This window comes from Camelus ferus, chromosome X (assembly GCF_009834535.1).
Source record: "Camelus ferus isolate YT-003-E chromosome X, BCGSAC_Cfer_1.0, whole genome shotgun sequence".
NCBI classification, from domain to species: Eukaryota; Metazoa; Chordata; class Mammalia; order Artiodactyla; family Camelidae; genus Camelus; species Camelus ferus.
Window position 1 is genome coordinate 48,229,235 of NC_045732.1, and position 16,341 is coordinate 48,245,575.

Below are 16,341 nucleotides of genomic sequence, written 5' to 3' on the forward strand. Positions count from 1 at the left end.
GTTCCCTAAATTTTGATGAAAAGTAAAGCCGAAACAATGAATCCTTCAGAATGTATGATATGGCAATCTAGTTTTCTTAAAGCCTGATGAGAAGAACTTCCCCATTTAAAAAGTGAGCTAAAAAGGCCATATATCTTCACCAGGGTAGCATTTTGCCTACCACCAGTTACTAGCAGAAGCCATAATGGCTAGTTCTATTATTTTCTGTAAGGATGGCAGTTTTGCAAAAAGCTGATAGAAATACCTCGTGCGAAAGTTTACCTGGTTCTCTCGCGAGGGGTGAGGTGAGTCAAGTAAGTTGAATGAAGGCCGGGAAGCCTGAAATATCTTTGTAGGAAGATACATGTGAACATCTGCAAGAGGTTGACATTTATGGGAAAGCTTAGATAATTAGGATACTATTAAAAATGCACAGTTGACCTCAACAGTGAAGTTACATATGGGTTGGTTCTTTACAGAACGAGAATAAGACATTTATCCTTTCTTGGGAATATCAAAGAAAAGAAATAGGAATGTCAGATAAATCAAAGAATGTTCAATCAATCAATAAACATATTTTGAATGGAATATCTAGAATTGTAGTGTCAGCTGGACATACAAGATACTAAATTCTACGAATGTAATCAATACCACAGTGGTGCTATTACTGGTACTTTAATAGAATATCATGTATAATAGAAAGAATCCAGTTATATTTTATATTTTCTGGACTCATCTAGGAGAGTATCTGGCTTCTAGCAGTTGGATCTCCTCAAGAATAAATAAATAGATGAGGGGGAGGGTATAGCTCAGTGGTAGAGCACATGCTTAGCATACATAAGGTCCTGGGTTCAATCCCCAGTACCTCCATTAATGAATAAATAAACAAACAAGCAAACAAACAAAAAACAAACCTGATTACCACCTCCCCCCCAATAATGGGTGCTCATATCTAGGGAATCAAAAAAGGTACTGGCTGACCAACTTTGAGATATTTCTAAGATTTTTACTCACAGTTCATTGTTGAAATACTTACCATAACCTCTAAGGAGAGACTCTCTTGTCATTTTTGCCATTTTACAGATACAGAAAGAGAGATACAGAGCTCAAGTAACTGTTCAAGCAAGTAAGTAGCAGGGCTGGGAGTGAAGCTCAAATTCCCCTTCACAATCTATAAGTATAACTTAATAAAGCTGATCTCTGCATAAGCCCTTTGTCAAGGAAGCATACGCAAAGGCTCTGTATGCTAAGCTTTTTCCTATTCTAAATGTTAAATGATTCCCCAAGGGTCATGTTTAATATCTTTGGTTAGTAGTGATCAATAAAGTTTTAGACAGTAAGAGCATGCATCTCGATCATTCTCATTATCTGTGAAATGTTAACATTTAGGTCTGCTAGGTGTGTGGCCAAGGAGCCCTTCTGTCCCTTCCTATGCAGCTACCATAGAGGCACTAGACACTCTTAGGAATCATGTCTACAACTGGCAATGTGTAGTAGAAAAGACATCCTCCACTGCAAATACTACAGGAGGAGGGTAGTGGTCATGGGGAGGAGAATGGCAAAGTTGCTGAAGAATGAGTACTGTAGTTGACAAATACAGCTCTATACTGTTGGAACAACAGACTGTGTAAGTTGCAGCTGGTCCAAGGGAACCAGATACAGCTTACCTAAGGGAGAATATCTCCCTCTCTGTTGCAAGGCTACCTTGTAATAGTCTGCCATGCTTTATCTTTAAATAAAATTACTTCCAAATTAGTAACTTTTCCAAAGGAGAAAAAAAATACTTTCCATATTTTAATACTTTGATGGTAAAACAGAATATGCTCCATGTCTCTTGTTCTGTCTCTTCTTGCCGTGTAACTGGTTAAACCAGACTATATAGCACTGGTTACAGCAAAACTATACCCAATTCATTAATTTTACAAATACCTGGGTGTCTAATATGTTCTAGGTGCTGCCTGAAATGCTGGGGATTAAGCAGTGAACAAAACAAAGTTCCTGCTTACACTGTAATAACTATCCCACCCCCATCGTGGGCTTCACGTCATCCTGTTCCTGACTCCAGTGAGTCATGGCATTACTCACTCTGTACATGCAGCTCCTTGGCCTTGGTCACCAAGGACATTAAATCGCAGGTTGTTTGCACAGCAGCTCGGAACCGATTTAGCCCTCCCTTCTGTGAGGTAGGGGCTAGTTTAGGATGGGGATCAGTGTGAGCCAAAAGGTGATCTAAGTAACGAGCAACTTCATCACCACAGCGAGCTGCAGTTAGTTGGGGAGGGGAGAGAAAAAATAAACATTTTAGTTACTTCACAATCTACCCCACCAGACAGAATGACTGGCTCCTGTGCCCACAACACAGCACCAGAAATAGGTTGTTTCAGTTCATGGGGGAAAAAAAGTTTGTAATCATTACACAATCTCATAGCTTTACCACTCAGAAACTATGGTCATTTACCAAGACCCAGCTGTTCTTCAACTTTGTTGAGTTAAGTTAGGGCCCCTGAAAAGTAGTATGAGCTTATTTTAGGCTGGGTGGAGCACTTCATAATCTACGTACGTGTGTGATGGTAGTGGTGGAGGAGGAGTAGAACAGGGCCCCTTGGGTCTCACTGGTATGTGGGGACTTGTAGGGAAGGGCAAAAATCTTCCACTAAATATTGAGTCTAGCTGAAAACAGACAGATTCCACAAATGGCAGTGACATCCTAATGACAAATATTATAACCTTGAACACAATCTAGACACTTGAGTGGAGGATTATGAAGAATTTGGAGAGAAGCACTCTCCCCAAGGAAGGGCTGGCAAGAAATAGACACATCCATTGTGAAGCCACCAATGAGTAAACACAGAGAGGGGAAATGACTCAGAATGCATAATACCAAATTTAGTCAAACATATCATTAAAGAGAAATATTTCATAAAGTAATCTAAGCGAATGAGAATTAACAGATATAAATCACAACTACCCATGGAATAGCAAACAATCTCAATATAAGATCAGTCTTGTCTGGTTTTCAAAATATTTCAGCTTATGCCAACATAGGTATCATGACTTTGGTTATTACTGATAACAGGAAATAATCTTGTATTTAATGTACTCTTCCAACAAAGAAATTCACACTATTTTAGATCTTATGAAAACAAAGTGAATGAAATGGTACTTATGTGAGTAAATGCTGAGCCCAAACAAGAAAACAGTCCTTTTGACTGCTAGTTGTGTTGGTTTATTGTATATGAGATTATGCTTGCTAGCTCACCAAGGAAAGCTAATTTATTTTTCTTCTCTCCAGCACACCACTCTTAAGATAAAGAAATTGGCTGCCTTAAGATATGACTAACAGTCAAATACTCAGACAACGAAAACAGGCAAGCCATGTTTCAGACAGCCAGAAGGATAATTCACTCCTATTGGCCCTTCTCTCTTTAGGATTCAAATAATGTAATGCCTGCCCTGCCTAGGTCAGTATCTTAACAATTTAGGGTGTTTCTCAGCCATTTTAAATTTATGCCCCTATTATACTTTCTCACTGTATCATCTTTGTATTCCCCAAGGCCAATTAGATTTTATCCTGCTTTATTTACTTAGTTTGTATTAGGAAAGCAACAGGTATACCAGATAGGCTTTTTCAAACTATGTAGACCTCTTTAGAGATTCTGATGTGCCCCTGTCTTATTCTATATAAAAATCTTTAATTGAATTTCATATTTTTATGTTTTTTAACTTCAAAAAGCAGTAGTGTATATATGTCTAGTTTTCCTCCCACATACTTGATTGAATATCTCACTCACCATTGCTTCCTCCCATTTTGACATCACCAGCCATTTTATGTACCCAGGAGAGAAATCTTCCCTAACCTTAGTAAGGGATAGTCCAAGTCTATACTCCATAATCACCACAGGGATATTAGACCAGAAACCAAAGGTAAGTAGAAGGATGAAAAGTGAAGCCAAACAAAAGTAGAAATCTAAGTGTATTAAATAGGCGTGAGACTGCTGGCAGTGAGAAATATTAAGGAGGATGCTCAACAATACTTTGTATTCTTGTCTGGCAAGTCCAGTGTCTTTATGAAGCCTCCTTACCATTACTGGCTGAATCATAACCATTCATCCAGTCACCAGACACTAGCTCACTATCGTAGTCCTCATAATCTTCACTGCACAGTTTACCCTCAGGTCCAGGGTCCATGAAGCTCAAATGTGTGCGGCAAGATGTTGTCAAAAACTCTGACAATTTGCCTGTTTGAATCCTGACAATTAGAGGGTAAACAGAAAACAGAAAATCATAGGAAATCCTTTTTAAAACAACACAGTTCAGCAAAGAAAGGATAACTGGAATGTTCTATTGGCAGATTACCAATGTTTATATGTTGGTACAATTTTGTTAAAGTGAAATTTTATAGCACTCCTAGGTGTAGTGTAATATAGGTTAGGGTGCCATGTTAATAAAGATTACAATTATGGGTTCACAATCCAGCAGCAAGCAGATCAGTTTTGCTTTCTTTCACTGCCATATATTATGTTGCTAATTATGCCAAACAGTTGGCAAAAATTTCCACTGGCTACAAGAGAAGCCAGGACAGAATGAAGATAAATCATCACAAATCCATCATATCACTTTCAAAAATACTCAAAAAGACCATTTTGAAAAGGAAAATGATATCTGAAAATTTCAAGAATTATAGTGGATTGTAAGTGATATCCTCCCCTATGTATAAAGGCAATTGCAAAACCTAAACACAAAGGGAAAGTCAGTAGTACTGATTTTCTAAAGACGTCAGCTTGAGGGGGCTTCCAATGGCCAGTTCTTGGATAAATTTGAACACTGAAATAAATGATGTAATGGAGTGTGACATAAGAATAAAATAAAGATATATGATTCTATGCTGACACTAAAACTACAAAATAAAAGTGGGTAAGGGAAAGGTCTTTTTTATAGAAGGATTCTAACTATTAAATGTACACAGAATGCTAGAAACACAGAATCATCATTTTACAGCCCCATTAGTAATATCTGATTCAATGGAAGCTAAAGCTACTTGGTCAAAGATTGTTGGAGAAAGGATAACGGAGAAACCTGGAATATACTACTTTAACCGAACTGAGAGATGTTCTGCAAAATAACTGACCTTCCTTCTGCAAAACTGTAATGAAAATTAGCATAAAATATTAATAAAAGGCTGGGAAATTGTTCTAGATTAAAAGGCATCAAGGAGATATAATGACTAAAGGTCCATGAGTAATCTTTCATTGGATCTGGAGAAGGAAAAAAAGCTATGGGAAAACAGTATTGAGACAATGAGGTAATTCTGAATATGGACTCCATATTAGATAATAGTATCATATCCATATTAAATTTTCTGAGTGTGATGATTATATTGTAGTTATGTATGAGAATGCCCTCTTTCTTAAAAGATAGAAACTGATGTATCTAGCATTGAAGCGTCATGATATTTCTGACTAACTCTCACACAGTTTAGCAAAAAGTGCTCTAACTCACAGTTGTGTGTCTGTGTGTGCACATATGTGTGTGTGAGAGAGGGTGAAAGGTACAAGAAAAGAAGGGAGGGAGGGATTGGGAGAGAAAACACACAAGTGGGACAGATGTTAACCACAGGTGAGTCTTGAGGGAGGGTATATTGTGTTCAATAAGATTCTTGCACATTTATGTATACTTGAAAATTTTCAATATAAAAACTTAGAGAAAAAAGAAAAGCAGACAAAATTGAATAGTCTAGTAACCTACTTTCCTCCCTCCCTCTTTCCCTTCCTTTCTTCCTTTCAGAGTAAGTTTTCTGGTCCACTGAATTTATGGAGTGTAGAACAGGGCGGGGAAACATTCCAATCCTTTTCTGTAATATTAAATTCCTTGATTCAATCTATCAAACACCCGCTCCTCTGAATAGGACGGGTATATGTTGTTAAAGATACAGAAAAAGACATCACAAGTCTATCATTACTTTACCTAAATTTCATTTCATTTCACTAAAGAGTATGTAGTAGTCACTTACCTTGCCCCACCAAAATAGCCATCCTGCATTTTTCGGAGTGCTGCCAGGATACTTGAATTCAAGCTAGTTCCATCTTCATCTTGAAATGAAGAGAATTTTGAAACAATCTTTATGGTTTTAACTTTGAAATAAGGAGGCTCTTTCAATTATTTCAAATCAACATTCTGGCAGTGATGGTACAAATGAGACACTCCTCATTGACCACCCTGTATTTCAACAATTCATCTGAGAGCCAATGACATTGCAGAATGGGAAATGGTAAGGGATAATGACCAATAGACGAGTTCCTCAAAGACAGTATCTTATTTATTGTAAGTACTTAGCACATTGCCTGATGGCAGAATATGTAATATCTACTGAATGCTGACAATAGTAACAGCAACCATTTGCTGAACGTTACATGCCAAGCAATGTGCTGAACATTTTATACATTATCTCATCCAATGAGCCTTGGATTATGTGTGTGTATGTGTGGAGGTATAAAAAATGTTTAGAAGGCTAACAAATACCCAACTTTATGTGAAGGGGATCATACTACACTTACTCTTTGGTGATTCACTTTTTCTAATTTATCGTTTTTAAAAGTTAAAAATGATTCCATAGTAGACATTTAGACTGTTGTTTTACTATAAGCAACACTGTGACACACTTAGTCCATCATTTCCTTAGGATAAATTCTATAAGTACAATTGTTAGGATAAAGGGAACACTTACTAAAAATTTTAGACTGCCAAACTGCACACTAGAAAAGTTGTGCCAATTTAATTTCAACCATTAGTATAGAAAGTGATCATTTCCCCACACCTTTAACAACAATGGCATTAATAATCCTTTTAATCTTTGTTTATCTGGTATGTTAAAAAGACATCGTTTTAATTTTATTACTAGTAAGACTGAGCATGTTTTCATGTATATACTGTCCATTTGTATTTCTTTTATGAATTTCCTGTTCATGCCCCTTTCCTGTTTTTATTAAACAGTTTATCTTTTTCTTTTCAATTGATTTTCAAGTACTCTTTAGTTTTGTGACTATTACCCTCTTCTCTATCATATATATGGCAAATACTTTACTTACTTTATTATTTATCTTTCAAATTCCACCACACTTCATTTTTGCATAAAAGATTTATTTAGATTTTCATGTTTTTAACTTTGTCAACTTTTCTTTTTTTGGTGTCTTGCAAAGTATAGCTTCCTTCAGTCCAAGATCACAAAAATATTCTCTCATACTTTCTTTTAATACCTTGATAGGGTTTTCTTATTGCTTATTAGCTTTTTAATCTATTTAGAATTTAATTTTTCATAAAATATAAAGGAGCAGGCCTAAATAAATGATTTTCCCAAATGTATTTACATTCTTTTGCCACTATTTGGATTGCTATCTTTATCATTATCATAATTCTAATGGATCTATCTTCTCTCGTTGTTTCTAGTTTTTTTTAAAAATCTGATTATTCTTGTACATTTTCAATTCCATTTTAAACTTAAATACAGTTTGTTCATAAAAATTTGTCTTTATTTTGACTTGGAATTCACTAAGTTGATAGAATAATAAGAATGACATCCTCTCAATATTAAGTATTTCCATCTAGCAACATGGTATGTCTTCTAGTAATTAAAATCTTTTATGCTCTTTATTAGTTTTATAATTTTCTCATATACTTCTATACATATTTCTTATTAAGCTTATTCTTATATTATTTACTTTTCTAAAAATTTGTCAATTTTTCTAGATTTACAAAATTGAACTTGGCATTCTTCTATAATTTTTAAAGCCTCCTCCATTTCTGTTGCTCTATCCCCTTTCTCGTTCCAAAAATTATTTTTATTATCTCTATTTTTTCTCTTTACTCTGAAGTCTACCTTACCAGATATTAATGTGGACACTTCTGAGTTTTTTTATAATTAATTTTCCATTCTTTTTATTTTAGTCTACCAACATTGCTACATTTGAACTGAATCTCATGGAGACAGCATATATGTGGATCATTTTTTAAGTCTACTCTGCTAATTTCAGTCTTTTAATTGGTGTACTTAGGCCTTTTGCAGTTTATGTCATTATTGATATGTTAAGGATGAGACTGCCATTTTACTTGTTTTCTGTTTGTTTCTCTTTTTTTTCTGCCTTCTAAAACACATACAAGAATTCCATTTTGATTTATCTTTAGTGTTTTTGACTGTATTTCCTTGTATAGATTTCTTAGTGGTTACTCTAGGTATTACATTATATATACAAACATGCATTATACATATATCACTGTCTATTAGTTTCAACATTTTACCAGTTATGTGTAAATATCCTTTTTAGTCCCTTACCTCCCCCCATTTATAACTGCATTAAAGATCTCCTCTACATACTTTGAGAACCATATCAGTGTTATGATTTTTGCTTCAAATGTCAAACATAATTTAGAAAACTGAAGTGGAGAAAGTCTATTATATTTACCCATATTCTTACTCTTTTCAGTGTTCTTTTTCTTTCTTAATGTTCTGACATTCTATCCTTGTATTATTTCCTTTTCATTTCAAGAACTTCATTTAAGCTATTCTTTTATAGCAGATCTCCTTCAGAAAAATTCATTTAGTTTTCCTTCACCTGAGGTTTTTTCCCCTCTTTATTATTCAAGTACACTTTTGCTAGATACAGAATTCTTAGTTTATAATTCTTTTTTTTCAGCACTTGGAAACTGTTGTGCCACTTCCCTCTGTTTCAGGGTTTTTGATGAGCTCTGTTGTCACTGTAATTGTTTTTACCATATAGGCAAGGTATCATTTCTCTTACTGCTTTCAAGATATTTTTCTTTTTCTTTAATTTTTCAGGAGTTTGATTATTAGGCGTTTTGGCATGGGTTTCTTTAGATTTATCCTGTTTGGGACTCTGTCAGCTGTCTGAATCTATAGGTTTATGCTTTTTGCCATTTTTTCAGCCATTATTAGTTAGAATACTTTTTTCAGTCCCATATTCTTTTTCCTCTTCTCTCTTACAACATGAATATTAGAGCTTTTGTTATTAGTCCCACAGGTCTCTGAGGCTATGTTCATATTCCTTCAGTCTATTTTTACTCTTGTTCAGAATGGGTCACTTCTATAGTTCCATCTTCAAGTTCACTCTGACATCTTCATTCTGCTTTTGAGCCTATCTAATGAGTTTTTCATTTCAGTTATTGTAGTTTTTAATTTTAAAATTTTCATTTGGTTCTTTATCTCTTCAATTTCTTTGCTAAGCATTTTTATGACTTTGCTGATAGTTCCTACTTTCAAGTTTCAAGTGTGGTTGTAATTTCGTGGTAAAGTATTTTTATGATGACTGCCTTAAAATCTGTCATAATTCCAACAGCTTTGCCATCTTGGTATTGGTGTCTGTTAATCATCTTTTCTCATTGAAGTTGGGTTTTCCTGGGCATTGGTATGTGTGATTTTCTACTGTATTCTGGAAATTTGGATTATCGCTTTATGAGACTCTGGACCTTATTAAATCTTCTGATTCAGCAAGTCTCCTTTGATATTGTGCAGCAGGGAAAGGAGCACTGCCTTGTTAGTGCTAGATGGGTGTGGAAGAAGTTCCTTTATTGTTGGGCAATGATGAAAGTCTAAGCTCCCCACTAGTATCCCCACTGTTCCTAAGGAGGGAGAGGGCTGCCTCTTCACAGCTATGTGAAGGCAGAAGTTGAGGTTCTCCACTCAACCTCACTGATAGGGATTGGAGTAGGGCTGCAGTTTTTTTTCTGTGGTGTTTGAGTGAAGTAGAACATTTACTATCTAGAAGTTTTCTGTCTGGTTAGGCTGCCCCTCTCCTGTTCCTTTGGCTAGAGGTAGAAGGTTTTTTCTGGACCTTTAAAAATTTGTACCTATGTGTGTTTCTGGGATAACAGCTTCTCCAGCACCCAGTCCAGGATATATGAGACAGGAAAAAAGAAAACAGGAACTTCACTGCTGTGTCACTTCTCAAGTTCAATGTCCCTAGCCAGTCTCCCTTCTTTTGTCCAACTTTCAGAGTCTTCTTATATTTGTATTATAGATAATGTCCAGGGTTTTTAGCTCTACTTAGCAGGAAGAATAGGGAGAAGTGAGTCTATTCCATTTTTGTCTAGAAACAGAACTGGGTTTTTTTCCGAAAGTGAAAAGCATTTAAGAATATGAAAATTTCTAAGTATGACTTTTTTCAAATCTCTTAAGTGTTGATAAGTAGGGGTATCATTTTTCATTTTTAAGCACTAATTTCAAATTTGGTTTCCTCTTTAAGAATTATTTGGAAAAAATTTAATTCCTTCATGGTCAGATTTTTAAAAAAGTATTCTTGTGTTAATTAGTTTTATGTCCTATGTCTGGCAATATCATGTGTATGAGCTCAACTTTTTAAAAATAAACATTCTTTTTGTATTCTGTCTTTCTGCATATAGTTTTATATATACCCATAAACACAAAAATAAGGTTTATTAATCCCCTATATCTTTATTTTGTATAATTGATCTGTAACATTCTGATAGAGATATGTTATAGTTTCCCACTATGATTGTACAATGGTTTTATCACATTGTCCTTAAGTTTTCATAAATATCTGCTTTATATATTTCATTGATATTCTCCAGTAGATAAAACTTTATAAATGTTCTGTTCACCTTGGTGTACTGTAAATATTATCAATATAAAATATCCTTGTCTCATTTACTGATTTGTACCTTGAATTCTATTTATCAATTTTGATATTAATATTGTCACCATTGCTTTTTCTGTTAGCATTTACATGATATATCTTTACACTTCCCTTTATTTTCTGTTTTTCTGCATAATTTTATTTTAGGGATATCTTTTGTAAACAGGATCTAGGTAGACTTTGCTCTTTTAGCTATCCTAGAAATCTTTGTCTTTAATATGAGAATTTAATTAATTCACCTTTTAATGTGATCACTAATACTCTCATTCTCATTTTACCAGGACAAAATTTTCCCTGACAAAAACACACAGCTATTCGTAATGTAGGCTTTGGAGACTGACAGATCTGACTCTGTTGCTTACTGGCTTTGTGACTATACAATGAGTCACCTTCCTCATCTATAAAATGGGGCTATTAATAGTACCTACCTGAACAGAGTTGTTGTAGAGATTTCAAAATAACAAATTGAAAGCACTGAGCTCAATGCCTGGTACAGAGAAAGTGCTCAGTAAACACTGTAGTTACTGCTATTGACACTGCTGTTTTTGCTGTGTGTTTATGTTCCAAGTATCAAAACTTTGTGATTTAAATCTAGATCTTTAGTTTTATTCTTTTTCCTAAGCTATGGCTATTTATCTCATCCCAAGTATTAGGTATTCCAGTTTTGAAACCTCTTCATCACTACAAACTGAACATGTCCCTTTACAATTGGCATCTTCCTTTAGAATCTCTCTGCTTTTATCAATGGCAGCATTATTTACCTAATCTCTAAATCTTCACATTATCTTGATTCGTATCTCATATCTAGTCAGTCAACACTTGGGTCGCAGGTGTTGTTTAAAATGACTCTTGAATCCTTCTTTCCCACTCTATTTTTACTACCACCAATCCAGTGTATCTTCTCATCACTTCATACCTGGATTAGTTTCATTCGTATCAGGTTCTCCTAACTACAATGTATACTGTCACCAAATCAATATTCCTTAAACATCACTTTCATCATGTCACTCCTTGCTCAAAAGCTTTTAATAGTTTCAGACTTCTGAGGAAATCTGTTTTAAATATCTCTGCTTATTTTCAAGGTCTTTATAATCTGACCCCACATTACTTGTCCAATTTTGTCAATAATTATACTCCAACATGCAGGGCCCACTCTGTTCAGCTTGGCCTCTTCACTGTCCTCTCACAAGGCAAGTGCATCCCTGCCTCCAGGCTTCATTCATGGTAACTTTTTCCTCACCTAAAGTACCTTTTCTTTTTCTCTCCTCCCATATGAATACTACACATCCCCAAAAGCCTGGGTGAGTCCCACCAAGTCAAGAAATTTTCTTTGACAACTTGATCACTGTCACTGTAAAATACCAGTCTAATGGTTTAGTACTTCTTTATATACTGTCTTGAATTGTTTTCTATTGTTTTTGTGAGTTAGCTTTGCCACTCAAATTAGACTTTATACTTTCTGAAGGCAGTTCTGGGAACACAGTAGTTACTAAATGGGTACTTGCTAACTGTCTTGAATAAAGAAGAAAGACAAAAAGAAGAAAGACTACCCTACTTCCTCAACTCCTGTGCTTTTGAAGCACTTTAGAGATGTGACCAAAATCCCTAACAGTGTGTCTGGACTCTGAATGATTTATGACAAAGGATTCTTCTCTAATGAAAAGGAATTCTATGTACTTTGGCAGTACAAACAGGCTTTTGGAAGCAACAGCAGAGACACAGAAAGGAAGCAGTGCTTCAGTATTGGCTCTAGTCCTCCAGGAACTGAGAGAACAATAAAGCCTTTCACTCAGTTTTAAGTAAGCAATGTCAGGACGCCTGGCTAATAAAGGAAAGATAAACTGAAAGCCTTTTTACTCTTCCCTGCTAGATTTTATTGCTTCAGTTAGGCAAGTCTTGGAATGAGAAGTCTGGGAACTTATCTATAAAATTGTAATGCTCCATTGGAGTAAGAAAGATGCAGAATGTAGTATTACTGTTTTTAAAATGAATTGTATTAGTAACTGCAAATTTTGTTTCTGCAAATTGGCCTAGAAACCAGTTATCTGAAGTAGCTCCAACCAAGTTATTGTATTACATCTTTTGAATTACAGCTCTCAAACCACCTGGAATATTCTTGTATATTTGTTTATTTGTTACATATTTATTATAAATCTTAAGCTCCATAAGAGTAAAAACCTCATCTACCTGATTCACCCCATGTATGACCAGTGCTTTGAAAAGGACCTGGCACAAAATAGGAGCTAATAAAAAACTGCTGAAAGAATAAGTGAAAATAGCAGCTCTCTAGTGACTCCAAGGCTTTGAAGGGCTAACCACATGACTTATTCTAAAAACACATTCCTTCCTTGCCTCATACAACCTTACCAAGCATGCTGTTTGAGATGGGGAAGGTGATGGTGGGCTGGCCTGTCATCCTCCAGCGGCTGCAGAGATAGGAGAGGTCTGTTCTAAGCATTTCTACTATCATCTTGTTGTCCAGAGCCAGGTAGAACTGTTGCTGGTCTATAAACTGAGGGAAAAAAATTGACAACTCAGAATAATTTACTCTCACAACTATTAAATAATATTTTAAAGTACTCACATATTCACAAGGGTATATAAAATGTCACAGGGGCAACAATGCCTCCAAATGTAATGTCTAATTCTTCCCAAAATATCTGGTGGTCCACTGGTACATATAGTAGTATTCGACATTTTTACAGTGTCCTATAGTTTACAAAGTGTTTTCAAGTACATGATTTTAATTGTAACAATCCAGTGGGGGCCTTTTTCCTTTTTAACAGATTAAAAAAATAAGGCCAAGAGACACTGACTAGATTAGCAAAGTTCTATGACTAGCAAATGGCAAAATCAGAGATAGAATCTATGGTCCATTATTCTTTCATCTATACCTCAGCTGCACTATTTCAGACATAAGATGACAAATGGGGAGCTTAGGCTTTCTTTCCAGAAGATAGTTTTCCTCTTATACACATATATAATCAGGCTTGCTATTGTAATATGGCTAATAAATATCAGGTTAATAACAGAGTATAATCATGGCTAAAACAGTACTGACATTTTTGTTTAGAAGAGGATATCAAAGATTTTCAGGCATGTAAAAAGGGCCCCTCCCCCAAACAAAGAGAACAAATAATTCAGTAGCTGAATAAAACAGACTATATTTTGTTTATAAAGGGTAAATATAGTATTATTTTTGACCTCTAATAAAGTAAAGAGTACTTTTTAACCTACTTCAACATTTGTAAAATCCCTAGCCACTATTTCTGCAACACCCAGGACTACTTGTTAGCCAGTCACTTGGCACCGCTCTGTGCTGCAAGTTCAATTCAGTCCAACTCAACAAACATTTACTGAGCAACTTAATATGTACAAGGCCTCATGGAACTCTGACACTCGTCCCAACTCCAGTAAATGCTTTATTTCTATAGTGTTTCTCTTTTATTTCCATTCACCTCAATGCACATTAAAGCTCATTCTACCCACCTGTGGAGTGAAGGTAAAGATAGTTTTCCGAATGTCATAGAGTTTTGAAGTTCCAAGGACTCCCATGTGTCTGTAGGGTCTTCCACTGAGTTTCATTCTACTGTTGCACCCTGATATAGAATTGAGAAATAGTCAAGATCTTTTTAGTGCACAAATCCTATCAGCAAACATTTTTTATATTCGTTTACACTTCCTGATTGAGCAAACTAAGTTCTGTGTCTCAAAGTTAGTGTCCATGTCATGTACATGGCCATACTAATAACCACTGTGGGGTTTTCCAAGAAAAAGAGTAGGCAGTTATCTCTGTTCTTAAAGAACTTTATGCTTTTAGAAAGAAGCCACATCATCTACATGAGGCAAGAATGCATACAAAAATTAACAGCTCTATGAATGACAGCATTCTATTACCAATATTCATACACTGAATCTCCTTAAAGTCCATGAAAAGTGCTAAAGCTATATCGATGATCAAACTAATCACTGTAAGTTATGACTCAACAAAGTTAAAGAAAACCCTTATCAACTTAAAGATGGCCTATCAAACTGAAAAAATTAAATAAGAGTGCATCTTGATCTCCTTCAGTAGCATAGTACTGACACATTTTATTCTATGAGACAACAGATTTTATCCAAATAAGTCAAAATATTTTAATACTCTTGTATCTGATAGGAAATTTTGTGGAACCTTAGAGTAAAATTTACTTTGCAGAGGAGCAATTTTGGAAACTGGAGAAGGGGGGAAGACAAAACTCTAAGACAGCTACAAACGTAAGGCATAATGTTAATAAAAATTTGAATAGAATATCTACATCATGTGTCTAAATGTTGTGTGTATACATGTATGTACACACGTGTGCACATTAACACACACATATCCATCTTATTTCCTTGAGCATAAAATATCTTTTTATAATTTAGCATTCTGAAATTAGAATCTATCTAATTGACGTCTGTTAAATGCAGTTGAATTTCTTTTTGTTTTTCAAAAGGCAATTATTACATCAATACTTCTTACGATAAGGGAACAGTTCATCTACTCACATTTTTTTCCTTTTTATAACATAGGATAACAGTATATACATTGTTCTCAAACTCTTTTTCCCCAAAATATATATTAAATATCCTTTCATGTCAGTACTGACAAAATTAGTACTACTTTTTTTCAGGGTTGGGGAGGCTGGAACACATTTTTCTTGGGGATTTTATTTTTGCCCCTTCTTTATCCTCAGTATGATACTTACTAACTATGTCACTTAACAAATATTTTTAGTGTTGCTTCACTCTTAGGGACAGAATCAGTTCAATGCCTTTGGCCATATTCCAGGGTCCATTCTGTAAAGCACACATTCTACCTGAGATTGATATCACAACCAGGTTTATCCATTGTTCCTTCCATTTTTTTTTTATTATGGTAAAATATATGTAACGTAAAATTTACTATTTTAACTATTTTTAGTTGTTCAGTGGCATTAACTACATTTGCAATGTTGTACAACTATCACTCCTGCTCATCTTCAGAAATATTTTATATTCCCAAACTGACAATGTACCCATTAAACAATAATTCTCCATGCTCCCCTCCCCCTGGTCCCTGGCAATTACCATTTTTTCTGTCTCTATGAAGTTGCTTACTCTAGGTACCTCATATATGTGGAGTCATACAATATTTATCCTTTCGTGACTGGCTTTATTTCACTTAGCATAATGTCTCAAGGTTCATCCATTTTGTAGTACATGTCAGAATTTTATCCTTTTTTGGTTGAATAATATTCCATTGTACGTATATACCACATTTTGTTTCATACAGTATCTCCTTTTAAAATCTGGTTTATTTCACTCAACATAGTATCTATGAGATTCATCCATACTGTTGTACATAGAATTAGTTCATTCATTTTAATTGCTGTATAATATTCCAGTGTATGAATGTATCATTATTTATCCACTCACTTGTTGATAGACATGTAAGTTTTTCCTCCAATTTTTTTGTTATTATAAATAAAGCTCCTATGAATATTCTTGCTGTGCTGGTGATCCCAAAGATAACCTTCAGGTCTGGTGATTCACTAGGATTCATAGCGCTCAAGCATACTAGCTATAGTAATGGCTAAGGTTTATTACAGCAAAAGGATACAAACAAAATCAGCAAAGAAAAAAGGTGCATGGTGTAAAGTCCAGAGGAAACCAGGCACAAACTTCCAAGAGTCCT

The 16,341-nt window shown here is 35.0% G+C and overlaps 1 protein-coding gene across 4 annotated transcripts in view; it reads right to left on the reverse strand.

The window, feature by feature from the left end:
- The window catches only part of PHKA1 (phosphorylase kinase regulatory subunit alpha 1), a 98,744-nt gene that overhangs the window by 20,118 nt on the left and 62,285 nt on the right, over positions 1-16,341 (reverse strand). For 2 of the 4 annotated variants that reach the window (XM_006194400.3, XM_006194401.3), the window contains exons 15-20: positions 14,133-14,242; positions 13,011-13,155; positions 5,990-6,068; positions 4,062-4,228; positions 2,065-2,241; positions 262-353 (exon numbers count right to left, since the gene is read on the reverse strand). In XM_006194400.3, coding sequence (XP_006194462.1) covers positions 262-353; positions 2,065-2,241; positions 4,062-4,228; positions 5,990-6,068; positions 13,011-13,155; positions 14,133-14,242 — 770 coding nt within the window. The remainder of the gene's footprint in view (positions 1-261; positions 354-2,064; positions 2,242-4,061; positions 4,229-5,989; positions 6,069-13,010; positions 13,156-14,132; positions 14,243-16,341) is intronic. The other 2 variants (XM_014567424.2, XM_006194403.3) reach the window with 1 other exon arrangement.